Source organism: Phoenix dactylifera, chromosome 3, assembly GCF_051530095.1.
Source record: "Phoenix dactylifera cultivar Ajwa chromosome 3, Ajwa_hap1_PhDact_Kaust_v1.1, whole genome shotgun sequence".
Taxonomy (NCBI): Eukaryota; Viridiplantae; Streptophyta; class Magnoliopsida; order Arecales; family Arecaceae; genus Phoenix; species Phoenix dactylifera.
The window spans coordinates 48,323,864-48,350,506 of record NC_143192.1 but is presented as its reverse complement, the minus strand read 5'-3'; the positions used below and the strand labels follow the sequence as shown (position 1 = coordinate 48,350,506).

Sequence of the window (26,643 nt, the reverse complement as noted above, 5' to 3'; positions counted from 1 at the left end):
CTGCTTTATCCCGGACTTTACTCTAGCCAATCAAATAGCCTAAACAAACAATTCTAGTATCCAAAATAGTATTTATCCTGCCATAGATCTGAACAAGATTTGATGAGTAACGTGGGTTCCTCCCATTACTCTCCTTCTTCTCAAATAAAAAAAAATTATAGCACGTCTTCGTCATTGCTTATCCGATCAGATAATTTGGATTAATTTTGAACCATAGTTAAATCTGGCAGAGAATGAGGTCATGACTGTATGAATAAAATTGTGAAGGACGACGAGGTGGGTGTTTACACGCTATGAAGACGGAGATTGAGACATGAGAGAAGGATATTGTCATGCTTGTAATCACCACCTTATGTATATACTTATTTTTTATTTTTTGAGAAAGATCCCTTGCCCAACGATTTGGCCGCGGACACGTGTAGTCTCATGGCCTGCTTGTGTTTGTGCCCATGGTATCTTTGGGTCAATTCTCCCGTTGATTTGAGCGAGTGGCGCCAAACAGCCGTTGTGGAAACTTGTCGACCACCATTAGAGATACTGCTTAGAAAATGACTTTGACTTGCTTTCGCATTGGGAAGGCCACTCCCACAGACAAAAATCATAGTGGGCGGGCATTATAGAGTGAACATTTAGGAGGAAATTTCTATTTTATCATATTTTCCCTTGCATCTATTTTTTTAATTAAAAAAATTAAATAGAAACATGATTTTTATTAATGAAGTTTATCAATTCTATAACTTGAAAAAAAAATTATTAGGTTGTCTATTTCATCTTAGAGATTTTTTTTTCTTTCCAAGTTTTTTTTTTTCTTGCTTTAAATTTCTCTATCTCTTATCTAATATCTTGGCACATAAGAGTTCGTGGATGCCAGTTAAAGCGGGTAACATGACGGATTTACGTGGACTAAGTGGGTTTTGTCTGGTTGATCACTTCCTCAAACCAGTGTTACAAATCTCAGACAGCCATGAACCAAGTTTAGCCAGATGGCAATGCTGCACTAACTCAAAAAATAATAATAATAATAATAATAAAAATCAAATCACTTGGTGCGTCTTGAACCTGTCGCTCTCCTTAATAAAGCCGCACCCTTCACCATACCAATTCAAAAAGAATATCGAGGACACACAATGCCAGCTGAGTACATTTTTTGAGTTGCTATTTCTGTTGATTAGTGATGCATACCCAGATTGCCAATTGATTTCATTTCCGAAACAATCAAGATTAGAAGTGAACTTTAAATAGAATATAGATCTCTATTGCTTTCAATTAAAACCAAGGGCATTCTAGTAGAATGAGACTCATTTCAGCTCCTATTTTAAAGCCAAACTCCCTCCAACCAAATATGTTCTAATTTGCTTTTCAAATCGAGTATTGATATTGATCTCTAGACAGTTCCAACCGATACAACAATCAGGATTGGTGCAATCCAATTGAGAAATATAGTGGATTAGTTGTGCAACCTCGATAATTTCTATCAGCTGGGATCCAAGCTAAAAGCCTAAACCTGTATTTGGAGGCTAGTTCTTGGGGCAATGGAGTTGTCTTAGATTTAGACATAGCTAGTCCAAGTTCATTTCAATGGAAATTTAGATCCGCTTTTGTGACTCATGGTTGAGACGGGTCTGATTTTTGACATAGGTTGGGTGTAGATCAGCAAAAGTTAAAATGGATCTCTACGCCTACCTTCCTACCCTATATAAAAACAAGAGGTTGGAAAGTTCAATTGACAATGGGTTGTGTTGAACAAGCTCAGTCCTTGGGTCTCGTTTTAGCACGTTCGAGTATTGATATGCTTGGCCTCCCCAATTCCCTTCCATTTCTTTTTTCTTTTTTCTTTTTCGTTTCATCACTTTGCTGGTGCTCAGTCTCCTTCTTCTTCGACTGCTTTGTCATGGACCATCTGCTTCTTCAATTGATATCTTCGTACTCCATTACAAATCTCGCTTTGGTAGGGACAATTGAAAGGCTTCCATTACTTGCACAGTCAAATAATTAGTTTCAACTTTTCATTGATAAATTTAAACTTCGTAGCATACAACAAATAAAATTTCAACTAAGTGGGGTCATGAAAGCACAATTTAAGTGATGCGATTTATCAAACATTACGGAAAAAAATCAGGTTATTCATTCAAGAAGCTAATCTAGAACTTGATTTTCTATGTCCAACAATATCTCGTGCAAATATTTCAATATATCGGACGGACTTATTTTAATCCAAAAAGCATTTTTTCGAGCACTTAATTCGCCATAGAAAATATTTGGTGCTTGGAAATACAAAGCCCTCGCATGCGCATGAAGCAAACAGTCTTTATTATCTCAAAATAACAAAATCAGCACCAATTAATTGTCAGTAAGAATCCTAATTCAATTGTGGTATTGGTTTGGCTTTTATCTTTTGCAGGTTGGATCATATCTTGCATAGATCTTAAAGCAATCTAATTTCTATTTTTCACCAATATGCACAGATTTTGAAGCGATGTTGTGTCATCCTGAAAGAAGATGAATGATTCTTTCGGTCAAAAAAATACCAACAAAAATCTGGAATACTTGCTTCAGGTACTTCGAGATATTTTGTTTTCTAGTTTTATATTTTTATTAGGTGTATTGGTACTGGTCCGATATGAGTTATCCATAAAAAAAAAAAAAAAAAAAAAACTAGGATACTTTTGCTATGCGAGAACTCGGTAGGCCTGGGAACTGGGCTTGGGCTCCCACCGGGCCTTCCACGACGCGGTCCTTCCCAAATTCAAACTCTTTATACGCCAGCTTGATGGAAACCCTAATCTCAGCTTTATATATACCCACTCCCCTCCCACCACGCAAAAGGCGATTCCTATGCATCATTGTAGCGTCGTTATATCTAGGGCTTTTGCAATTCCTCTCCTCGATTAGGCTTAGGATCACCGACTCGGAAATTTCGAGCTCGACAGACCGGATCGCAGATCTCTCTATTTCGACGATCCCACTGAACTGGGCAATCTCCTCCACAGGGAATTAGGGTTAGGGTTTTTCGTATTCTATCCGTGTTTTTTTCTCTGATTTTAGATGATTTTGTTTTGTTATTTATTTTTCTTGATCTCCAATTGGGGGATTAGAGGAGAAGGCTGCGATGAGGATAAAAGAGCTCCCTCTTCTGAAATGAGATCTTGAGGACGCTCGCTGGCAGAATCGAACCATTACTTTTAATCGCCACCACTGAGTAAATCTTCTCCTACCATGATTCCCCCAAGTTTCTTTTGGTATTCATATTTTCCCTTCCAAGACTTGATTTTTCGCTCAAAGTTTCCATTTTGGATGATATGCTTTATTACATTTGATTAACAGATAAGGGTGAATTGCTAGTATTTTAATCCAACACTTGAAGAACTGAGTTTCTAGAAATTCCAAATGATGCTTTTTTTTTTTTTTGCTTCCGAATCTGTTTCTGTTTTAGTTTACCTTTTTCTTCTTTGGATTATTCGGTTCTGATTGTTTTATGTATATAAATCTTGGGATTGTTCATCATGTGATGAAATCTTGAAACGAAATCTTAGGACACCTTCCTACACAGCACCATTTACTAGGCTGTGGATGAGAAAACGTTTCAGTTCTGATGAGAAAACGTCTCTGATGCACGACGTTCTTTTTTAAAATTTAATCGACACTGGTCATTGGGTGATGTTTCTAATGGGATTGTTTAGTCGAATTTGTCTGAATGTTTGATGATCGTATCTTCAATTATCTCTCGTTGTTTATTACGGTTTGAACTTTACCGACCAAAAAAATACGGTTTGAACTTTGATGACGTCTTGCCTTCGAGTTGCTCATTAAGCCTATGTTGATGTTCTAAACAATGCTGGAATTAGAGGCTGAGGTTAATAAAAACCATCATATGGTGCGAATCAATATTTTGGCTATATGAGTCTTATATATATCATTATTGGTGCTAAACTCCCTGGTCTTGAGCCATGGTCATGATACCTATATACTTATGTCGATGTTCTTATGGTTATGTTGGTGTTATTTTTGGTGTTTGCTTTCAAAATTCATTAATTGATGTATCTTCTGGATGGCTGCAATACTTGTTAATTTAGGGGTATCTTTCGGTCATCATTCTCAAATAACTGTGATGTGGTGTTGTAATGTACAAATGTGACTAACTGCAAAAACTATTTTGTGTTATTTCCTTGTGCCAACATTTTATTGTATATATATTTTTGGGTTACCACTGTTTATAACACTCAAGTGATTGCATCTTAACATCCTCCTAATTGATTTTTTTCCTTTTTTTGGTTAGTTCAGTAGTGTTTTTTTAGGTGTATGATTCACGGTTAATTGATCCTGATGAGGAGGAATGACCTCATGATAGGAAGTGCGGTATGACACTTAACAGCAGCTGTTTCACCGTATATCGATCTCTTCTATCTGCTGTTCTCAGACCCTTCATTTCAAATCAAAACAAACTTTGAGCTTGTTGTTGAAGGGTAGCTGAAACAGAAGTATAGATGCAGGCGTTTTGGGATAATTGGATCAGCTGTGTGTGTGATTTTAAATGGGTCACTGAGGGATCACTGTGCTTAGTTTTTAGATTTATCTATGTTTTTTTTTAAAAAAAAACTTTTTGTTCACTTTGGTGTTTCTGAGTTTCACACTTAGGTCCAATGCCACTTCTCTGGTAGCCTGGTGCATTGACCCGAGATGCTATGATTGGGCCAAGATCAACTCAAGTTTTGATGCTTCGCAAGTTGATAGGAACCTGTGGATTAGATGGTTATTGTCTATCCACGGAGCCGGTTTATGCGATTACATCTGTTCCTTTATTCAGCTACCAATCTAGAATCATATTTGTTCTTTGGAAAATTTAAATATTAAACAATCATAATTTGTCTGTCAAAATATGCAGTTGCAGTCTGGTGCAAAACTAAATGGACAATTTGCAACAGTCTATGAGACGCTATCAGTTTTTTCATTGTTTTTTACTTTGAGTGAGATGCCTGCACGTTTACAGGTCCCATCACCCAAGTCCCTCTCTAAACATCCCTTCTGATATTGGCTTGGATTAAGAACATTGGATCTTGATGAGGAGGATGGTACCTCAAGATAGGAAGTGCCATGTGACACTTTTATCAGCAGTCGCATTTTTCCCAGCTTGCCTCTTTCTCGCTTTCTTTTCTCTTCGCCTCCTCTCAGATCCAATCAAATTTAGGGTTTGTTGAAAGAGAGAGAGAGAGAGAGAGAGAGAGTTGGAGGCATTTTTGGTCTTGTTGGATCAGCTGTTCGTATGATTTTAAAGGGGTTTCTGAGAGATGCCTTTTGCTTGAAATCAATTCTTTTGGTCTTTTGTCCTATCATTGTTACTTATTTGAGCTTGATAATGATATGGTTGGGGTATGATTGGAATTTACATTTTCAGCATGCGAGATCCTTGTTGTTTGCTTCCCCCCCAATCCTGATATCTGAAACACTTAATTTCAGTCTGGTTGCTAATTTCAACTCGATAGCATCCAGCAGTTTGGTATGTAGGTACTTCTGGCCTTAGCAGTTGACTCCGTTTAGCATTAATCTGGTCTATTTAGCATTTGGATACATGCCTGTAGTTGGGATATCCATATAGTTGGGGCTACACGTTGCATTTTACAGCTAAATAAATTTTCATGTTTGTTTGCATGCAAATAAAAATCGTTGCTGTATTTGGTTGTACTCTTAATACTAAAGTAGTATTAATTATGGCCACTTTAACAAAAAAGAGTTTTCAAATGCAGTTTGACTTGCAAGATTTTGGTCAATCTTACAGCAATCCAAAGTCCAAACATCGGAGCACCTATACCAACTTGGTTCCAGGTATCCACAATCATCCTTGACTTAAGAATCTGGTTTGGAACAGTTCTCTGCAGCATCCATAGGTTCAGCCGTCGATGCTAAGAAGTGATGGGGGCAAATATTTTCTACGTGGATTATTTTCTTATTTCTATCCTTGATACATATGTTCATGCCTCGTGGCCTGCATGAGACCATCCGAGTTCTCAAAGGTGGCCGTCAGTAGGAAGTGCATTTCCAATGGTCGAGTTGTTGGCGCAGTAGTTAAATGAAATGGCTTGTATGCTTGATATTGTTTGGATAACAACGGTGCAATCAGAATGGTGGCTTATTTGACTCTGGCTAGAAAGAACAACTTAGTAGTGCCTCTGGCTAGATGAGCCATGGGCAGATTTACCATTAATTGTTATACTTGGGCAATTGATCGTCAAAATTTTTACCCATTGTTTCAACTATTGCATGACCAAGACTAGAAGCTCAGCACTGGGCCGAGTTGGTTTCCCCTGCCGCCTGGGCTTCCTCCCAAACAGCTTGTTAAAGTTTGGGGTGAGGCCTAGGCCTGAGTTTAGAGGCTCGAGCCTGTTTAGAATTCTATATATCGCACCCTGTTTAAAGTAGCAGCATCCAGCTTTGACAGCCTTCATCTTGACATACTATTCAACATGATAGTTCATAGGTTTTAACTCGACATACTACGGTTTCCGTATATGTAACATGGAGTGGGCCACCGCTTGATCTGTGGCTAGATTGCCTCAATAAAACACGTTCCATCCGGGCTGATGCAAGCGATCTTTGGCAACTCCCAACCACTGCTACGTGCGAGAAGACATGGACTTCATTCCACATAATTATATATGACGTTTGATATGTTAGGGTTGCTTTGCGGAATTTTACATGTTTGATGGTCAATTGCCTTTGAGTTTTACCCACTTTTGACATCTTGACATCTTAGGCGCTGCATCAAATTTTCTTATATTTTGCGTTCAACAGTGTCAAAATCTATTCGTGGTCAGCTCCTGGAGAGGCTTGAAACCTTTACTTTTTAGGGATAATGTAGAGACAACGGCACTACTCGTCCACTACAGCCTTGGGTTGAACGTTCCGAAAATAGTATAATAACCACTATCACATTGCTATCCGTGCGGAAACTAACAGAGACTGGGTTACGGACAGTCTTTGTTTCTAAAATGAAGTAACTATTCTCAACATCAGTCCGTTTCTTTGGATACCTTCTCTATTCGGGCTTCTAATTTGGTTTTTATTTTGCAGAGAGAATCCCAGGGAGACCTTTATTTTCATGGGAAGTCTGTTCGCTCTTGTAGTTTGCTTGGTTCTCCTCTTATTCTGCTGCTTTTATTTGATAGTTTTCTTTGTTTTCTGCCGTAAACTCTACCAAAAAAAGAAGAAGAAGAAAAGATGTTAAAGAAATAGCCTACAACAGCCATCATCACAACAGGGTTGCTCCTAAATTATGCCTGGTATTAAAGAAAAATCATCTAATACTAATCATTGCATTATAACTTATAACCACTTTAAATCTAAAGCCTTTGATTTCATTACATTCCTCGGCACGATGGAATTTGTTCTGCCATCAACATATAATAGAGTGACACGTGTTGATCACGAGGTACTTGGGAGTCACAATCCGGGAAATCTTCGCGAAGCTAAAGGAAGATTGCCCGCGAACTCCCAACCACTACCATGTGAAAGGACGCACGCAATCACAAACAATAAGAAGGCGCCCTCCGGCGTGGGGTCAGTTCTCGTGTCCTTTTTTTAATGATGCGCTCCTCCACCAAGGACATTCCTCACCCTCGCCAAAAGATGAGAAAAAAGAAGAAAGGAATAACACTTTTAGTAAATGCCAGTTCTAGTCATCTAGACTTGGTACTGAAGCAACCACCACATACTTCTCATGATTTCCAGAAGCAAAGCCGGCTGGATTAAGAGATACAGCAGTCCAAGCCCATAGGTAAGCAATAAGCATATCGGAGACTAACTAAAACCAACTTAAAAGTTGATACAACTGGATGAAAGGAGTTGTATAAAGACCAGAGCAAGGCAAGAGCATCCATGTAGGAATTTAGTATAAGTATTGGGGCCAAGTTGGTCAGTCGAGCACATAAGAATGAAGGGAACGGGCACTAAACGAATCTTTTATTGCTTGTCATGGGGGCGGTGGTGCGACGAAAGTTTTAACGCTTCTTATCCAGGGGGTAGTGCCGACCCACCTTTTGAGACTGGCAGTCACAGTCACAAGAAACCATGCTCACTTTCTCGGGCGCCTGATAACACCAAGCGTTCCCACCCAGGCCAGGCACTTCCAGAACATCTCTATATATCGATCGGACAGGAACATGCAGACAAGGGAGAACTGCGAAGAAGAAAAAGCAATGCAACTCAGCAGGCAGCAGCATGAGACACCCATCCTCCTCTTCATCTTCTTATTACTTGCAGTCCTGTCCTTCGCTCCCACTCATGCCAACGATATAGAAGAAAAAGACCCATCCAAGACCGATCCACCGGGTGTGACGTCGCCGCCTGCGCCTTGCGGTGGTGCTGCTGCTGGTGGTGGTGGTGCCCAGAGTGGCAACACTGGCTCCGGCCATGTTTCCGGTCCGGGCGGCAGCGGGGACTACAGTTGGGGATGGGGCTCACGCCCTGGAAGCAGTTGGGGGTTCGGTTCGGGCTCCGGCCAGACTCCGAGCGGCGATGGGAAGGGCTTCGGATTCGGCTTCGGGTACGGGACTGGATCAGGACCATCGGCTGGTTATGGGTTTGGCACCGGTGGAGGCGGTGATCATGGAGACGGCGGAGGAGCTTACGGGTTTGGTGGGGGACATAGCGGCCCAGGCGGCAGCGGCGGCGACGGTGGTGGTGGAGCCACCGGAGGATATGGGTTTGGAGGCAGATATGGCAGTCCCGGGGGTGGCGGCTTCGGCGGCGGTTGGAGCCCCCGGAATGGATGGTTCCCGTGGCATGGTGGCGATGACTGAACATCGGGCTGGCTTTACTTAAGATGGTGTGAGGTATAATACACAAAATCAACTAAACTGGCCGCTGTAAATCTAACACCGTTCTTACTATATATATAGCATGTGAGAAAAGTTCGGGCACGCTTTGTTTTAAGGTATTCAAGCCAGAATAAATAAATTTCACAGAAGTGTTATCTCATGTGGATCAGATTGATCATTGATGTCTTCTCATTAAAAGGACGAACTATCAGTTCCATCCCTAGCTTCGTAGTTACAGTAAAAAGGATCTGAGTTTGGGAAACTGTGCCAGAAATGGAAGTGGAAGAATCATCATTTTAGTATAATTTTTTGAATAACAGGATAAGAAATCAATACAAATGTTGATATGCGTGATGCTATAGGAGACAAGTCTCATGGCAAAAATGGCCGGTTCTATCTTGATATACATGATAGACTCGGACAACATCTAGGGTAAAAAGAGAACGTGTTATGCGATTTACGATGAACCAACTAGGCTCAACTATAGTGTAAAGGACAAAGGGAATTTTACCGCTGTCCGCCGTGTAATTCTACGTTGGAAGACGATATGATAGAGATGGAACACTTAATGACACAAAGTTACAACTGCTGCGAAACATGACACATACAAAAGACTTTTCTGATGCTCGGCACCATATTCCATTATCATATCCTCACTGCATGGAGCGACTGAGTGAGTCACCAAGGATTAGACCAAGCTATGGTCCCTACACGGGTGCAAATTGCTGATATTGATAGGAATTTGGTGTTCCCGTCTTTGCACTAATTACGAAATTAGTTAATTAATTCATGCTTGTCTACAAACCAGGAGCTCATTCTAGCTACAGTACACCAGCATGGTTTCCCCATGCAGTTTAGAAATATCGATGACAAATGTACTTTAACAGAAATATCTCTCTCCCCTCCCTCCCCTCTCTCTAAGAGAGAGAGAGAGAGAGAGAGAGAGAGAGAGAGAGAGAGCTCTGAGATGTGTTTAACAGAAAATTAGCAGATCATACATGAAAGCCATAACCTTTTTTTATTTCAGAGAACACGAAAATCATGAATCCAGAGTTTATGTCTTCGAACAGATGACCGTGCTTATGGCTCAGATGGTCTTTGGTAAAATCAGACAACTAATATGCAAAACCAAACAGAAAAAGCTAGGTTTTTCTTTGCATGAGAGATACAGGCTTGGAGTGCAGGTTTGGTATGTCTACAATCTCATCATGGAAGCATCCTCTTCATGTTTCAAATTGGCTACTCTGTAAGAAGTTACATCTTTGTCATCAAAGATACAGATAAATTACTCTAGTCATTACTTTGCTTGAACACCCAGTTCATAATAAATATTGTTACTAAATCACAAGGTCATATAAATTACTAACTGATTGGTCAGATAGATATTGTTACTAAATCACAAGGTCATATAAATTACTAACTGATTGGTCAATCCTCGAAGATTTTTTCTTTTGGGACTGCTGCAATGAGTGCTCATCAGCAATCAGTTTGACCGGTGCATAAACTGAAGTTGTCCTAATTCTTGCATAATACGAAATGCATAAAATCCATAGGATCAATGCAATTTGTGACGCACAGCCCGAATGAAGTAAATCAAATTTGGGAAGCTGTTATTCTATATCATGTGCCCTGAAGCATGATCAATTTGCTTCAGATGCTCTTCATGGCGTCAGTGATGCACCCACATCATAGTTATTGGGAAAGGGGATATTGGGAATGCTAAGTTTTGATCCATCCAAAATGGCCAACCAAAGGGCTACCATAACTTATTCACTGAAGGTGATAACCATTTCAGCAAAATAAATGGGCAAGAAAACTGATCTAAATGAATGAACTTTGCTTAAGTTGCAAATAGGAGACTATGAAATGCAAACACAGATTGAAAACAGGGAAACTTAAAACAAGCTTAAACTGGTATGACAATATAGGGTTGTGTTACATGAAGAGGGGCTTGGGAAAATCTTACTGAGCAACAGATAATTTTATTTGAGGGACTGACTCCTCAATGTAAGGGGGATGCAAATGGTCATATCTTGCATTCAGCATGAACACAAGGTTCTGGCTTTGAATGTAAGTAGCATTACTCCTGCTTCCATAAGCTGTCCGTGGAGTGCAAGTCTTAAGTTGTTTAAAAAGGAAACTCAGTTTTTATCCTGGTTTTATTTATCATTGGAAAAGTAAAAGATAGAAGGTGAGGTTAATGGAAAAAAAGTATTTGTTCATCGATCATAATACTAATTCCCTTCCAAAGTTCTGAAGTATCGAACAATGACAACAGAAGCATAAGTTCCAACCTATCATGGCCTTGTCCAATACTTGCACAAAACATACAGCCAATTTTTTAGAACTGTAAAACAGTGGTATGGTATCCTAAATACAGAGCATATGAAAAAAAAAAACCATTTTTAGAACAAAGGAGAGTACTTCAATAATCAAACGTTGTATAGTATGAGCTACATAACATTACTTTTGTGAACGTTGATATAGAGTCTATACCAACTTATTCTGCCACAGCAACATGCTTGCCATGGAGTTGAAGATCTAGAATTAGTAGCAGATCAAGATTTTACATGAAAACTAAAGTGCTATTGGTGTCTGGCATCTGATGCTCTATAGTATTGTATCCAATTCCTTCCAGCAAAGCTGCTACTTGGGAAATTTCATTGGGTTGCCACGCCTGAGGTGGTCAGTCTGTGCAGGCTAAGCAGTTAGAGTTAGAATTAGTTGGGATCTAATACCATACCTCTACTCATTGGAACCCAAGTACTGATTGCAGTCAGATAAAATAAGTTCTAATCAGGATTTGTTAGTTTCTGATACTCACCCAGACAACATCATGGTGTTGGACAGCCAATGGAGGATCTAGGGTCCACCAGTAATAAAGAAAATGCGAGACTGGGTTCAGGAAAGGTAGAATGCAATGAGTTTCAAGGAACAACTAATCTAACATACTGATGTCATGCTTCATGCACAAAGAAGTATATAAGCATATGAAGAACCAGGAAGTGCTAAGTTTAGAACAAGGTTGCCAAGAAATTGAGGAAGAACAGTTTTGCTTGTTTATGTTTTTTCAAGATAAATCAAGTAATGGTGCCAATGGTCCTTGGCTGAGGCTAACAATCTTCTCGTGATCAAGAATAAATAAAATGTTGCTGGATGTTATTTTAGTGTGGTATGACATGGAGAGCACAAAGTGGTCATGCATGGATGTGCCCCCCTACCACTGGGAAACTCTGTACACCACTAGCCAAAACCCTGTGGCCTCCCAGGCCTCATGAGCGATTCTCCTCCCCCCTCCAATGTGCTAGGAACTATTTTTGATATATAGTCCAATCTGCTAGAAACTAGTTTCAGATATACAGTGCACTGCTCTGATCCTCCACACTATAACAATCATCATTTGAAATTTCACATTTAAAATTCCAGTACGAGTCAAAAACTTCTAATCCAATTTCTTTCAGTCGGAGAAGGCACTCAGTCCAGACAGCCAATCTGCTAGGAACTAGTTTTGGATATATAGCCCGAGCTTCTAGGAACTAATTTCATATTTATAGTGCCTTGTTCTGATCTGCTGAACCAAAATTCTACTTCCCTTAACAAGCATCATTTGAAAGAAGTCCTATACAAATCAGAAACTTCTAACCTAATTTCTCTCAATCTGGGAAGGTGCTCAGTCCTGACAGCCTCTTTATCTTCATGGATACATAGAGTTGAAATTTTAAAAGTGTTTATTTTTGACTCCTTTCAAAGTCCTGAATTTTTCAAAGTTCAAGGACTCAACACAACAAAGTGATGAAATCCCGACTTTATTTCTCTGTGGTCTCGTGGCTTGAAGGTTCCTCTCGGGAACTTCTTTTGGGTGGTTGGCTGCCCTCAATGGTTCAATCCTCATTCTCTTCCTCTTGTTGACTCACTATCACCAGCTTATAGACTTGTAGACAGTGATGAGGAAGGCGAGTGCTTCCCTGGTCAAGTTTTTTTAAATCTAATTTTTCAAATCTCATCTCCTTATTTTTGTGTATATCTATGCTTCAAGTTAGAATATAGAATGTCTGACCTAAACTATGCCCTTTATTCTTCTAGCTTAATAAAAATAAACTTCAAGGAGTAAATCTTTTAATTCAAATTTTTAATCCTTATTAGTTCAAAGAAAACCATAAAGCTCTCCCAAGATAATAAAAATATATTTTTATATAGCACCATAATGTGTATGATCATAAAGCGGTTAGTATTTCGATCCTTGTGGACAACTCTCTTCCAAGATGTGTCCAAAAGATGCTGAATATAAAGAAAGGATGGTGGAATTCCCTTATGCGTATGTGATTGGAAGCTGGGTTCTTTTTGTGGGTCGGGCAGGAGGTGAAGGCTAGAAGAAGAGAATTGCGCATTCCTGGTAAGGAAGAAGAGAAGAAGGTACCCCCAATCAAGACTGGCTCAGAGAATCACTGGTGTGGTTTCTACCCCCAATCATTTCGCCAACTAAGAAGTCATCCTTGATAAAATGAATATGACAAAATCATGACACTTGCCCTTCCTATCAACAAAACACAAAAATTCTAGCTCTGCCTCTTAGAGTAACTACAAATTCTTTGGACTTGCTCCAGTAAGAAATAAATAGCTTTACACCAATTGGAAGACTTGCATTCCTTCAAACAATTAAGATTGATGAAGCAACTTATTCAATCTGTGAACATCCCCTCTAACAACTCATCATAACAAGATCTTTGAGGGTTAGAAAGTAAAGTCTAAAGAATGCGTAGGGGGAGACAAATAAGGATCTGATCACAATCCCATCACGCCCTTGAGTCATGTCAAAGATGCTCCCTTCGTTAATCTACAATGGTTGAGGGCTGGAGATTCTTGATGCATCCAGTCTCTATGAAATCGACTTTGGTCAATAGATTTTGATAAGTTTTCAATGTGTATGAATCCTAGAAGGAATCTATGACATACCCATGAATTCTATAATTGTGAGGAAGTCTAGGCACTCATATGCATTCCTTCGTTTTGATGTGAAAAATAAAATACTCTTTCTTTAGAGTTTGCTTATAGAGTATTTTCTCTCTTGTGGTGGCGTGACATTGTCACATGCCCACAACCCTCAATTTGGCATTAAAGAGAATTGGTGATGGTAGTGTAGATTGATAGCTAGGTTAGTTTAAAAAGTTGGTCTGGTATTTTTATGGTATGTTTTGTATAAGGGCAAAAATCCTCATAAATTTGTTAGTTGATTCTATAAGAACTATGAAGAAAGTGACTGTTTTTTATCATGATCTTCTATCTTCTAGACGCAAATCCAATTTTTATGCATTGAGGATTGCCCATTCATGCTCAAAAAAAAAAAAAGATAAAAAAGAAGAACTTGCCCATCCAGCCCCTTCACTTTTCGTCCAAAATCATGAACATTGCATAGTTGATTAAGAATTAGATCACACCAGCATTGGTTTCAGCATTTATGCAATAAAGAAGCAGCATCAACTGCCATGTTACAGATGTTACATTGATTCCCTTGAGGAAAAATTGAAGTGTAGCAAAGGAGGTAAAAAGCAAATTAGTAATTCCAACTTGAACCCAAATATTCATGTTTATATCCCAAGATTGGATCCATTATATCATTGAATAAAAATCAGATTTGGATATATTTGGACACTTACTACATTTGTGTAAACACGTGGACGTGTGTTACATGTTGTATGCACAATTGAGAACTTCTTCAACAACCTACATTGAAGATACTGAAAAGGATATCAGTCTGAAAAGGTCAATGTTATATTTCCATCCAAGGGAAAAGACTGATTTCCAGATGAATTATCCAAATATTATTTTAGTTCATCTATTAACTTAGTTTTGCAAGGGCATTTTGGACGATTCAGCAGTTGGTAAGTTTTGTCTGGTTTTGAAATGGACTCACATCCAAACAGAGAACCAAAAATTATATGGTTGGATTCTCTAATGCCTTTTAGGTTGAGACTTTGATCGTAAAAAACCTGTTAGGATTCTGATTCATATACAGAGAATCCAATGCGATTTTGCTAAGATATTCCTCGAAATTGAAAACACAAGGACGAAAACACATGGATCATCAGAGAATCTATTAGCTGGTATCAAAAGCAGATTATTTTATATGATATCTCTTAAGGAACAACACATTTGAAGTAAATATTTAAAGAAAAAATCAAATCAGAGAAGAATAGTTACAGACTAATTTTGCAGCAAAAGCATTACTTACTGATCTGTTGTTTACTCCTTCCAACATTGTCCAATTTGGATGGCGATTTTTCGTATAGAAGAAAATAGATCCGCAGACCTATTGAGATGCGAACCGATCGCTGTCAAGTAACACTAGCTACAGTTGTCTTGACCGAAGAAATACAATATGAATGATGAAAATTTACCTCTGTCTTTGGTTCAAGAAGTACTAATTATCACATTGAAGAAAGAACATTACTAAGGTTGAACAAAATTTTTCATAAAGGCACCAAGTCTTCTGCATAAGTTAGCTGAGATGCAAGAATATCATTAATGGTGAAATATCCAAAATTTAAAAGACAACATGAAAAAACATCCTATATCCTGTAGTCACCATTTGTATATGGACAGTTAGATAATAAAAATCAAATTTTACATAACACTTGATACGAACCATTCTGTTGAAATGCTATGTACCAATTAGTGTCATTGTAGACAGAATATGGAGACTAAGATATATGATTTTTCTTACCATACTTTTTGGGTTCTAGCAAGTGGTGGAGCCAGGGACTTTATGTAGAGGGGGAACAAATCTATTCTTATTTAAAATCCAAAATACAGGTCAAAAAGAAAAAAAAAAATATTCATGATATCAAACTTACTAGGACTCATGATAAAAAAGCCTTTTTAAATATTTTAGTTTCTAAAAATATGCTCATAATCCTAATGATTAGACTTTTCATTGTAATCTATTGTCCATGCATATGAAACCTTAAAAACATGCATTATTAACAAATAAGAGAATTAGAAAAACAAGTAACGCTGCAATAATAAATAACAGAGAGAAGGAAAAAGGCCTTTGCTTAACTTCATCACTTGATCAACTGATGACATCGTTAGTTTGAAGGGGATAAATGCATTGGCCGAGGGACAATATATATAAAGCTTTCCACTCTCTCATCACACTTCAATGACCAGAGAAGTCATTAATCTTTCGAAACTTAAACATCATATACATAGAATATGATAACAACAATATTAAATACTCTATAAACAACAATCAGTTCAGAACTTCAGATGATGCCATATTTTTAGTATGCTCTTGTATGACTTTCCCGCTCCACTATTTGTCAAGGCTTAATTTAGAGTCTTCTTCTAAACTTCTGAAAAAAATTATGTTGAAATCAACTATGCTAGTGCCACAAAATAACATTCAATGCTCTCCAACAAAAAAAAATGAAGGGTAAAGAAATCACTTAGCAAGGGTTCAGCTGAAGTCCATGTGATGTAGGACAGCAAGGGGTTAGGGCTGCCTCCATGCATTTGTGGACCTTGAGGTGAAGGATTACGGTTATGAAGGATTTTATTGCTTGTTATCCAGGTTCGGAGTTTTTAGGATAGTCAATAAGAACTTAAAATTTAGGGCAATGGCTGTTCGAAAGAATTTCTATTTCCTATATGTGGGAACATGAACCAAATCACAATCTAGAGCTCTCTTAGACAACCAATTCTAAATCTGTAATCAAAATAGATTAATTAATGCAAGCAGAAATTTGAAGACAGCACTATGATCCATTCAAAGTCCAAAAGAAACAAGTATACATAGCAGTTTATGAAACAAAGAAGAAGATTAAGAGCGAGAAGAGAGGAATAAGTAGCAGAAAATATAGTGAGGAGGAGAAGCGGGGAAGAGAGAGGAAAGAAACAAGAGGGCCGAAGATGGCCTCAACATATCAATACCATTCCCACTAAGAAAACCAACATTCAAGTCTTTTGCTTGACCACTTTATAAGGACTCTTAAACTTGATCCATAAGTTAAAGAACTTTAGTTCTTCTGGAACTTTTTAAAAAGATAGAAACAAATCCCTCAAAAAGTTTCCAAAACAAACTAGTTATCGACTCCTAATAGCCACAGGTATTGTAGCATCATTGTTCCTGTTACAGTAATGTGAACAGTAGCAGCTCCATAACTTTGATAAATTGACTCTTTTGGAACCCCCTAAAATTATGAACTTAAAATCTTATGATACGGCCTTGCTTGGCTATTATTGAACTTCAAAAGATCCTAATAATTTCAATGTAAAGCCTGCAATTAAAGAACTCTAAATCAAGAAAATTTAAGCTATTGAATGTGAAACAATTCAATCCTGCATCATCCACTTCTGCCGAGCGGATCTCATCCTTAAGATCTTTTTCCAGAAGCTTGATCCTCCATCGAGTCTTTATAATTTGATGATAGAGGCCCACATAAAGTTCTGTTGCAATCGGGACATTCGTTTGTTGTTTTGATGTCCATTGTCTCACAAGAACCAAGGCTTGGATCATCTATTGAATTGAGATCTTCGAGGAATCCAGCAAATGAGTCAAGAATGGATCTTCATATCGTTCGATCTCTGTCATTTAGGGTTGTGACTTGATCTCACCATGAGTGCTTTTCATGCAAATCTTCATCGTTGTAATCTTCTACATATAAATACCTGATGGATCATCATTTGTAGCATCCTTAATCAATAGATCGCCGATTGCAGCATCTTTGTGTGATGGGATTTTGAACATATGCCCTTCACATTTAGAAGCTTTTATTGTAAGCTCTTCATGAAGTGTTTCATTAGGTTCTTCATTCTCCTGACTCTTGATTTGGAGTTCATCCTCAGAGAGCTTTTCAATGTCTAAAGCTATTGCAATTTTTTGATGTATAGAAGTCCTTGACATCACATCGTCGTTGATATATGTCAGCCTACCATCCATTTGGCAAAAGATCTTCTCATGTTTGACATGTTCATGAAGATCATAAATTTTGAAACTCAACTCATTTGAGGACATGATAGAAGGGTGAAAGGAGGGGATAGAAAGGAGATCAAGAGAAAGTAAAGAGGAAAAGCAGGGTTCTTTAGCTTTGATTCCAAATTTGATGTAGGACAGAAGTGGGTCAGGGCTGCCTACATGCAATCGTGGACCTTGAGGCAAAGGATTAAGATTATGAAGGACTTTATTGCTTGTTGTCCATGTTCCAAGATTAGGATAGTCATTAAGAATATTTGAAATTTAGGGCAATGACTGTTCCAAAGAATGTCTATTGAGGGCACCTATATGTGGGAAGATGTACCAAATCACAATCTAGAACTTTCTTAGACAATCAAAAATAAACCTGTAATCTAATTAGATCAAAGAATGCACACAGAGATCTGTAAATAGCAGTATGATCTATTCAAAGCCTAAAAGAAGCAGCGATAAACAACAGATTTATGAAATAAAGATAGAGAAGAAGAATAAGAAGATTGAGAGAGAAGGGAGGAATAAGTAGCATAAAATAGAGAGAGGAGGAGAAAGGGGGGAGAAAGAGGGACAAAACAACAGGGCCTAACCTGGTCTCAAATCTTCAATTCCATTAACAATAAAAAAAACACCACTATGCATGTCTTTTGCTCGAACCATTCTCAAACTTGACCACAGGTTAACGAATTTTAGTCCTTTTGGGACTCTTTATAAAGATAGAAACAAATACCTCAATAAGTTTCCAAAACCAACTAGTTATTGACTCCTAACAGCCCACAGGTATTGTAGCATACGTTCATGCTACAGTGACGTAAATAGTAAGTGAACCCTTGACTTACCTAAATCAACTCCTTTTAACCTCCTAAAATTATGGACTTAAAGATCTTATAATGCTATCATGATTGGCTATCATTAGAATTCAAAAACCCTAATTATTTCAATCTAAAGCCTGCAATTAAAGAACTTTAAATCAGCAAAATTTAGGCTATTGAATGGGATAGAATTCAGTCCTGCATTACCATGTTTAGGTAAATGACAGCCTCACTGCCAGAGATGAGAAAGAGAGAGTGAAGGCTAGGTGGTGCAATGGTGGGATATTGGATGGGCATCTCTCATCCAACAAACCACCATGGAGAGCTTGTGGTTGGGAAGAGGAAGAAGGTTGAGGTTTATCAAAGTGTTGGTGAGAGACAGAGGAGAGAAAAACCTATTGAATGGGACACGAGAGAGCACAGTCATTGGATTTTAATCAGACTGTAGATCTGAATGAAATTCTTTTTATTTTTCCTAACTAATTCAAAAGCTGTTTGCTAAATTTGATACTGGGAAGTCAAAATATACAGCACCCTGAAGTTTCAAAAATGTAAAGTTGGGAACAACAAGAAAGTACCTGAAAGAGGCTTCTTCTTGGAACTAATGGGCTGCTAGCCCCCAACTGCAGTGAGCCCAACGGGGGCACAATATGTAGATTTGGACTTGGAGGCGATACAATGAGATATAATAGGGTTTTTCTCTAGGAGGGTCACGTGTCTACGATCCTCCTTTTCCTCCGCTCTTCATTTTAGCAATACTTGCATATAATAAAACATATGGATATTTATAATTTGAGAAATACTTTAGTATTTAAAAGTCGTTATTAAAAAGTCAATTTTACAAGTAAACTGAGTTATCTACAAAACTGAAGGCATAACTCAATACAAGGATGAGAGCAAAAAGTAGTCCTCCTATAAGCAGTTGGATGGTTTTATCCATTTAAGAATACTTTCAAACATATAAGTAGAAAAATAACATACTTGAAGAAGCTACAATTTCCAGATATTTAACATTTATATAAATAATAAAATATTCAAGACAATGTGTAACTACCTAGGACCTCACTTAGAAAGGCATCAATAATTGGGCTCCTTGCCCCTATATAAGTATTCAAGATCTCCCAGTACACAACTGATGTGAGACTGAACGAAAACCTGCACTCCCCTTGTTTAAGTTGCAAGGCTAAAGATCCAAATCTAATCAATCCAGTCACAAACACTAAAATTGGCCCATGTGAGCACCAAAAAGGCTCGTGCTATGGTGTCCCCATGTGCTGGGTCCGCTCTTATACCATTTATAAAGACCTAGGACCTTATCCAAAAAGGTTAGTTAGAAGTTATAGTTTGGATTTCTTTATCCTATATAAGTATTCAAGATCTCCTAAGTGTGCAATAGATGTGGGATTATAAACATACCCACACAAGTCCTTGTATAATGCCTTACTTTTTTTTATATAAAAATGATGGCAACTTAACTTGAACAGCAACTCCAAGAAAAAAGATTGACAAAGACAACAAGGAAAGAAAAATAAAGGAAAAGATGCAAATAGGAGGGGAGTGAAAAGTGAGATTTAATTTAAATTACCTAAAGTATAACGAAAAAAAATGAAGAAACAAAAAATAATAAGCATCCAAAAAATTAAACTTTGCCTATTTAGGATTGGCTTCGTGTTTATTTGCCAATCATTTACATTACCTAAAGTATAACGAAAAAAATAAAGAAACAAAAAGTAATAAGCATCCAAAACATCAAACTTTTACTATTTAGGATTGGCTTCATGTTTATTTGCCAATCATTCCTGCCAAGGTTTACTAGCGATCTTGTTTTGAGCTTTTGCAAATCCTATTTAAAAACTTTACCCCACGTTAGCAAGGCTTTCCTCTTCTCTTTCTATACCTTTCAATATAGATTTGAATAGTGATGCTTAGTATGGTCTTTTAAAATCTTTTCTGCAAACGCGAATGTCATCTGAATATATTCATCATTTACCTGCAATTGGCGCAACTTCATACACATCTCTCTTCATCCACTTGCCTCTAGTTTTTAATAGATATGTTATCACATATCTCCTTGTCCACATGTAAAACAATTTCATGATAACATAAGTGGTCATGTTATGGCCATTTTTGGCCATCTATTTTGGCCGGTCCATGCTTTTATTCCTTCTATTTCCATTGAAGTTGCAGAACATACAAATTCCATCCTACTGATTTTTAGGCCCTATCATCTCTTTTGCCCATATTTCTATTCAATATCTCGGCCTTATCCTTAAAGAATATAACTAACTAACAGCTTACACCATCATACATCTTATTTTGTATTTTTAGTAACTTCATTTGTAACTAGGATAAAGAGATACAGGATTAATGCTAGCTCTTAAGTAGGCAAACCAGGAACAGAAACATATTTGTCTCGCCACAATTAATTTTTAATGCTTATTATCATTTATCAACCCAACATGAATGTCCCAACAGTTCCAATATACCATTTACAAATGATTTTCTTCCACAATGCCCGCTTAATTATCTTTCATGGTATTCTAACTATTTAAGACATTCTCCAAGTTGAGAAAGATCACGAGTACATATCTTTTCTTAATCCAAGTAAAGCACAACTGGATAAGAAACTGAGAAACAAAAAAAGAGTTTAGGAAAAAAGTTAGGAAAAAAGGCAGGGCCTAGGCACGTACCTTTAACAGCTACACTCTTAAAATAGGGAGGAAAGCCATATATTAATCTTTCTATAAGTTGCTGCTAAAATCCGGCCCGACCTAAGCACCGAGTTGTCGAGGTCGCTAGAGTGGCCGGAGAAACTTTCGATCAGGTCAGTAGGGTTGGACTGGGTTCGCTGCACGCCCCTAATTTGAGAAAAGATGGTGCTGGCTGCACTTGGACAAGAATTCCAATGCCAGATATAACCTGAAACAGAAGAAACAAAAGTCCACTTGCTGGAGTGCATCCAACAGGGACTCCTCGTGCCTAAATCAGGCATAGCTCTCAGGGAAACAGAGAGGATGTCTTGTAGGTGGCAGAGTAGCTGCATCATGGTGAGTTAAAATAACTTACTTGAGGGTCCCCTAGGTAAGATATATATAGGCGAGGGGGTCGGCGCCCATCACCGAACAAATCGGGCATGTTTGCGGATTGTTCAGTAACAGCCCGAGCAATCCACTCAGGCATTATGCCCGCACGTTGCGTCTGCTGATCTTGCCTATGCTTTTTCCTTGCGTGATCGTGGGTTGAGCTATGTTGGATGCTAGCTGGGGTGAATTTGAAATTCAAATGCCTTTGTGCGCGAGCCATATGGCGAGCTCTTATTGGTCGGCCTACCATGTCGGCCATGGCCGATTTTGAGGTGTATCACTATAGGTGATTAGGATAGGATGACAGGCAGAAGTTGGTTGTGAGAAGGTTAGAAAACACATTTGAAGTCTTTTTAGCATACAAATGTACATACAACACATATTAAGTTGTGTAGTATCTGTAAAAGAAGCAATATAAAAAAAATTAGAAGACTATCTAACCCCAAGATCTAAGCATGAGTGCACATTGGCTATGTCAAATCATACTAGTAAGGTGCCTAACATACCAGCAAGGTACCTCTATTGATATGCCCCACACAACCTGTCCTTGTCGACATATGGTACATCACTTCATTTTCGCTATGTTGGCACCAAGAGGCATACCATGTTTTGGTATCATACCAATATCATACTGTACTGATAAGGTTTCAATACTGGTACCATTATTAGTGTTTCAACCCTTGATCTATCCACAAGATCATATTTTGAAGCTTTCAAGGTAGAGAAGAATATCGCTTATATAACCTTTTGGATAATAATCATCGTGTTACCTGTTGCACATAAACTCACCATTTCAATCAAATAAGTTGATCTAATTATATTGTCAGAAATTGTTGCTGATGTTCAATTAATCTACAGTTATTGAAATTTAATTGATTGTATAACTGATTTGATTCCACAGGCATTTAAGTGGCAGCTTCAGCATATAATCACTGTTCTTGACAGATTAGTTTTAAGCAGGTGCTCTTAGAAAGTATGGTCATGATTACTGGAAATGACCACGTGAATTAGGTCAAAGTTTATAGAAGAATATATAGGTCATAAATTTCACCAAAGAAAAAGGGCACTCCAAGTCTCCTACAAGATAATCATTTTATACCTCCAAAGTTCTCTAACTTGATAGCATATTTCTAGTGATACAAATCTATACCTTAAAAAACCTAACCAAAGACATAAAAATCACTTTTTGAAGGAAGTATTATCAAAGCACCTTGAATTATGGAGAACTCTCAAGAGTGAAAATATCTTATCTACTCACTACACCATCAAAGTTTTGTTGCATAGACATTGATCTTGGAAAAGTTAGAAAACTTTCAATTGTATAAAGCTACCATTTCAATGAATACAAACAATTTTAATACAACCTGCCTGTGCACTCAATAGAGCCGCAGCAGCAGTTTTTCCTTTTTATGTTACCATCAGAATCATGAACCTGATCTATGGTATAGTTGTAATCATATGTCAGTTCTTGTAATGGCTGAATATCCTCAGAAGCAAAAAACATTATATGAGGCATACTCTTGTCGTCATGATCATAAAGGAGATTCTGTGCATAAAGATTTGGCATACAGCTGTGATTAATGAATCTTCCAACATTGCCAAATGCAGAAGCATCAATAGTGAAACCCACCTCATCAGTTTCACAGGAAGCACCCTTTTGAAGAGCAGGTATTGAAGTTGAGAGACCCTCCCAGAGGGATTTGTCATAATAGTTGTTCCCAATAGCAAAAAGATATTCATCATTTCTCCTTTTCTGAGCCTCCTCATCCTCCAATATCTCTCCTACATACTCACAGACGAAGCTGCCAGATGGAATTTTTTTCAGGGATCTCAGTCCCCAACCCCTTGCTTCAGTCTTAAAGATTTGCAGTGGAAACTTGAGGCCGTGTTGGCTGACCCTATTGTGACAAGATGGAAGGCACTTGCAAGAAGGGCCACACTCATAGACGAGAGGTTTTGCTTCTATAATAGCACCATTATGATTGAATGGAATCTCCCCTCCATTTTTAACAGCACAGGCACACTTGTCGGAATCAGAGCATCCATCAATGCAATCACAACCGCTTGGAGGAGGTGGGTGGTGTCTAAAAGGATAGATCAAATTTGCAATGTATTTGAATGGCATCGGATACTCAGTGTCAATAGCATTCACTGCAGAAATGGGTAGTTTCTCTTTTCCTTGAGATATATCTCCTATATAGAGATTAAAACCTGGTTGTGAGCTTTTTGACTTCATAATTTCAGCAATCTCAAGTTTGGGTTGCCCTGCCATTCTTCTCAACTGAAACATAAAAACATAGTGACCACCGCTCCCTTTTGTCCTCCAATACCTCTCAACCAAATACAGTCCGTCATAAATATAAATTGGTACTTTCTTTTGCTTGGCCCTAGCTTCTGGGGAATCACTGGATTGGTAGCAAACAAAACCATAAATAACTCGTACAGGTGTTTTGGTTTCCATACTATTTTTCAGTGCCAGATTTCCACGGTCAAGCGTCTGATCTTTATGAGGAATTCCAGAACCAGAATATATCAAGACATCAGATTTGTCCTTGACATCAGAATAACGACCAGAAGAAACGATACTAATAGCTAAATTTGTTTTGCCTTGGTTAACAAAATCGATACCAGCCTGGTGTTGACGGTGAAGGCCAACAATACAGAGCTCCACCCTCAGATGAAACTCATCGCCAACTTCAACTCCTGGCACACTTCCCAGATACTTCCTACCATCACCCAGCCCATATTTCTCCCTGAAGAGCTTAAAAGCAGTAAGATCAGCACGAACACCCTGATCAGCTTCCTTTGACTTTGATTCCTCTTCCTCGAATACCTTTCTAAATATGGTACGAAACTGATGTAAGGTCTCCATGACCTTGCAACGAGCAGCGATATTTTCCAAGAGGTCATTGATTGCCATGTTCGACTGCCATGCTGCTTGATAAACATGGGAGCTTCCATCCTGTTCAATGTGCCAAGAAGACTCTTTTTCATTAGTCTCCATTAGTTTATTCACTTGGTGGGGTCCCTCCAATTTTCTTTTCTTTGTCAAAATCTCAATTCCTTTCACATCTTTTCCATTTGTAGTTTGGATCACTGCTACTCCCTTTTGAACTATTTCCTCAGTCCTATTGGTGTCCTTCTTGCTACCATTTGTGGCATCTTTCTTAAAAGTAGTAATAGGATACCAGTCTGCTGAATTTCTTATGCCAGAAGGGTACATCTTTGGAGCAGATTCTTTCTTGGTCGAATCACTCACCATCTCCACTGATTTGAGTGGTTCCTCCGAAGATTCTTGAGGCCCATGATTCATGCTTTTCACAGATTCAACTGATTCCTCCCCACCAAAACGGAAAGACTCTTCCGATGATTTGTCCAAGACTTTCTTTCTCCAATCTAGGGTTTTGGAAGCGGATCGGACATAACCAATCTGAAATCTCCACGGGGCCAATTGCTTGTGTCGTTTGCCCATAACTTTGGCATCACCACCGTTCTTGAGATTATCCAGAGCTTTCCGATTCTCCTTTTCTCCAGAACCCTTCTCCTTCTCCTCCAAAGAATTATATGACTCCTTTTCAGAATACTTCTCTTTTTCCTCTATAAATTTGCTTGCCTTCTCTTTCTCCTCCAAAGAATTGCATGACCCCTTTCCAGAATACTTCTCCTTTTCCTCTTCCAATTTTCTTGAGTCCTCCTTATTCAAGTTGAGAAGACCTTTGGAGGAGGAACGGAGAAAACCTTCTTGGAATCTCCAGGGCGCCAAAGATTTCTTCTTATACCTAATTCCAACATCACCACCGCTGCTTGAATTCTGCAAAGACTTCAAATCTTCCCCCTCGCCAGCAGTCTCATCCATTCCAATTCAATCCCACCAAAAACAAGGAAAAAATTGCAGCAAAATCACTAAAATCAATCAATACTGCAGTTTCTCGACGATTAAAAAAAATGAAAAAAGGGGGTCAAAAATTGGCTATATACATTTCTTTAATCAGCGCAATGTGCGTAAGAACTTAAAAAATTCAACCAGTCCGGAGCTGAAATTGGAAGAACAAAACAAAAAAGAAAGAAAGCAGGAACATATTCAGAATAACACGACAGCGTAGAGCTCGCCCAGATCTTGAAAAAAAAAAAAAAGTGAACAAATGGGGGGAAAGAGGAGTTCACGAGGATGGGAGACAAGACCGACCTTGGATCGAATCCTGTCGCGCGAGCGACGCGGGAGAGAAGGGAATGGATGGCGGCGAGATCTTTGAACCCGTGCTAGGGTTTGGTCTCGTGGTTATCACTTATCGGATCGTCCGAAGGCGACGACGAAGAGAGTTGCGCGGCTGTGGCGGGTGGGGAGTGAGAGTGGCGCGACGGACACCGGGGGGGTATAAATAGCTTCCCGTACTCAGAGAGGTCACGTGTTGTAGTGCGGTAATCGGTACTTTTCCGCCGGGAATGGGCCGCCGGTTCTTGATTCTGAACGGTGAGTAGGTGAGAAGGAACACCGTACACTGGAAGATTGCAATGAGAAGAGGCCACGGACACCACGTCACCATATCCATGAAATGGCGTTGGGTATTTCGTCCTTCATCTTTCACTAGCCGGTGTGAGGCTGTGAGCCTCTCGCTCTTGGGTCCTATTTGTTTCCTGTTGGAAATAGTAATTTTGAGTCTATTCTCCTTCAAAATGTTATATGGGGTTTAAAGATCGAGTTTTAGATGGGCACAAACTCTTGCTAGGGTAATTTAAATTTAGCTGGAAGGTAAACCACAATGTAAAAAATATATATCTTTAAAAATATTACAAGAAAACAAAAGAAACAACTAGAAGCACCACCAAAATGAATGATTTGAGGGAAAGGATAAGTAAAAGGCTAATCTCAGCCAACTAGGCCTTCATCGCGGAGTGTTGCTTCCAATTTTTGATGGCTACGTGTAGGTCAGATTTCCACCCCAAAAGGTTGTATTTAAATGCCCAATTGATTG

General features: G+C 38.6%; 2 protein-coding genes and 6 non-coding genes across 14 annotated transcripts; 7 read left to right on the top strand and 1 right to left on the bottom strand.

The window, feature by feature from the left end:
* Positions 1-2,808: 2,808 nt before the first annotated feature.
* LOC103710789 (uncharacterized) lies at positions 2,809-8,970 on the top strand. Its single transcript, XM_088718756.2, has one exon. The coding sequence runs from the start codon at positions 8,154-8,156 to the stop codon at positions 8,790-8,792; it is 639 nt and encodes a 212-aa protein (XP_088574882.1). The 5' UTR covers positions 2,809-8,153; the 3' UTR covers positions 8,793-8,970.
* LOC113462977 (small nucleolar RNA R30/Z108) lies at positions 3,100-3,203 on the top strand. The gene has a single exon (XR_003386404.1). It is a non-coding gene; the product is annotated as a small nucleolar RNA R30/Z108 (small nucleolar RNA).
* On the top strand, positions 3,322-3,422 carry LOC149768128 (small nucleolar RNA snoR31). The gene has a single exon (XR_016400110.1). It is a non-coding gene; the product is annotated as a small nucleolar RNA snoR31 (small nucleolar RNA).
* Positions 3,498-3,600, top strand: LOC113462980 (small nucleolar RNA snoR31/Z110/Z27). Its single transcript, XR_003386407.3, has one exon. It is a non-coding gene; the product is annotated as a small nucleolar RNA snoR31/Z110/Z27 (small nucleolar RNA).
* On the top strand, positions 4,318-4,548 carry LOC113462979 (small nucleolar RNA Z112). Its single transcript, XR_003386406.3, has one exon. It is a non-coding gene; the product is annotated as a small nucleolar RNA Z112 (small nucleolar RNA).
* Positions 4,635-4,790, top strand: LOC113462976 (small nucleolar RNA snoR2/U65). Its single transcript, XR_003386403.3, has one exon. It is a non-coding gene; the product is annotated as a small nucleolar RNA snoR2/U65 (small nucleolar RNA).
* On the top strand, positions 5,052-5,287 carry LOC113462978 (small nucleolar RNA Z112). Its single transcript, XR_003386405.3, has one exon. It is a non-coding gene; the product is annotated as a small nucleolar RNA Z112 (small nucleolar RNA).
* Positions 8,971-9,802: 832 nt separating the features above from the next.
* LOC103710790 (histone-lysine N-methyltransferase, H3 lysine-9 specific SUVH6-like) lies at positions 9,803-26,249 on the bottom strand. Of its 7 annotated transcripts, XR_015976543.2 has the most exons (4): positions 23,301-26,247; positions 15,206-15,310; positions 15,040-15,080; positions 9,803-10,054 (listed from the first exon to the last, which is right to left on the bottom strand). XR_015976543.2 is itself a non-coding variant. In XM_088718752.2 (2 exons), exons 1-2 carry the CDS (start codon positions 25,524-25,526, stop codon positions 22,429-22,431), a joined length of 2,238 nt encoding a protein of 745 aa, XP_088574878.2. In that variant the 5' UTR covers positions 25,527-26,247; the 3' UTR covers positions 19,051-22,428. The 7 variants fall into 7 exon arrangements, 3 of the variants coding, with proteins under 3 accessions (XP_088574878.2, XP_017699206.4, XP_017699205.4); XR_016399944.1 differs by having other exon boundaries at positions 15,040-15,310; XR_016399945.1 differs by lacking the exon at positions 9,803-10,054 and adding an exon at positions 19,166-22,440 and having other exon boundaries at positions 11,094-15,310.
* Positions 26,250-26,643: the final 394 nt, after the last annotated feature.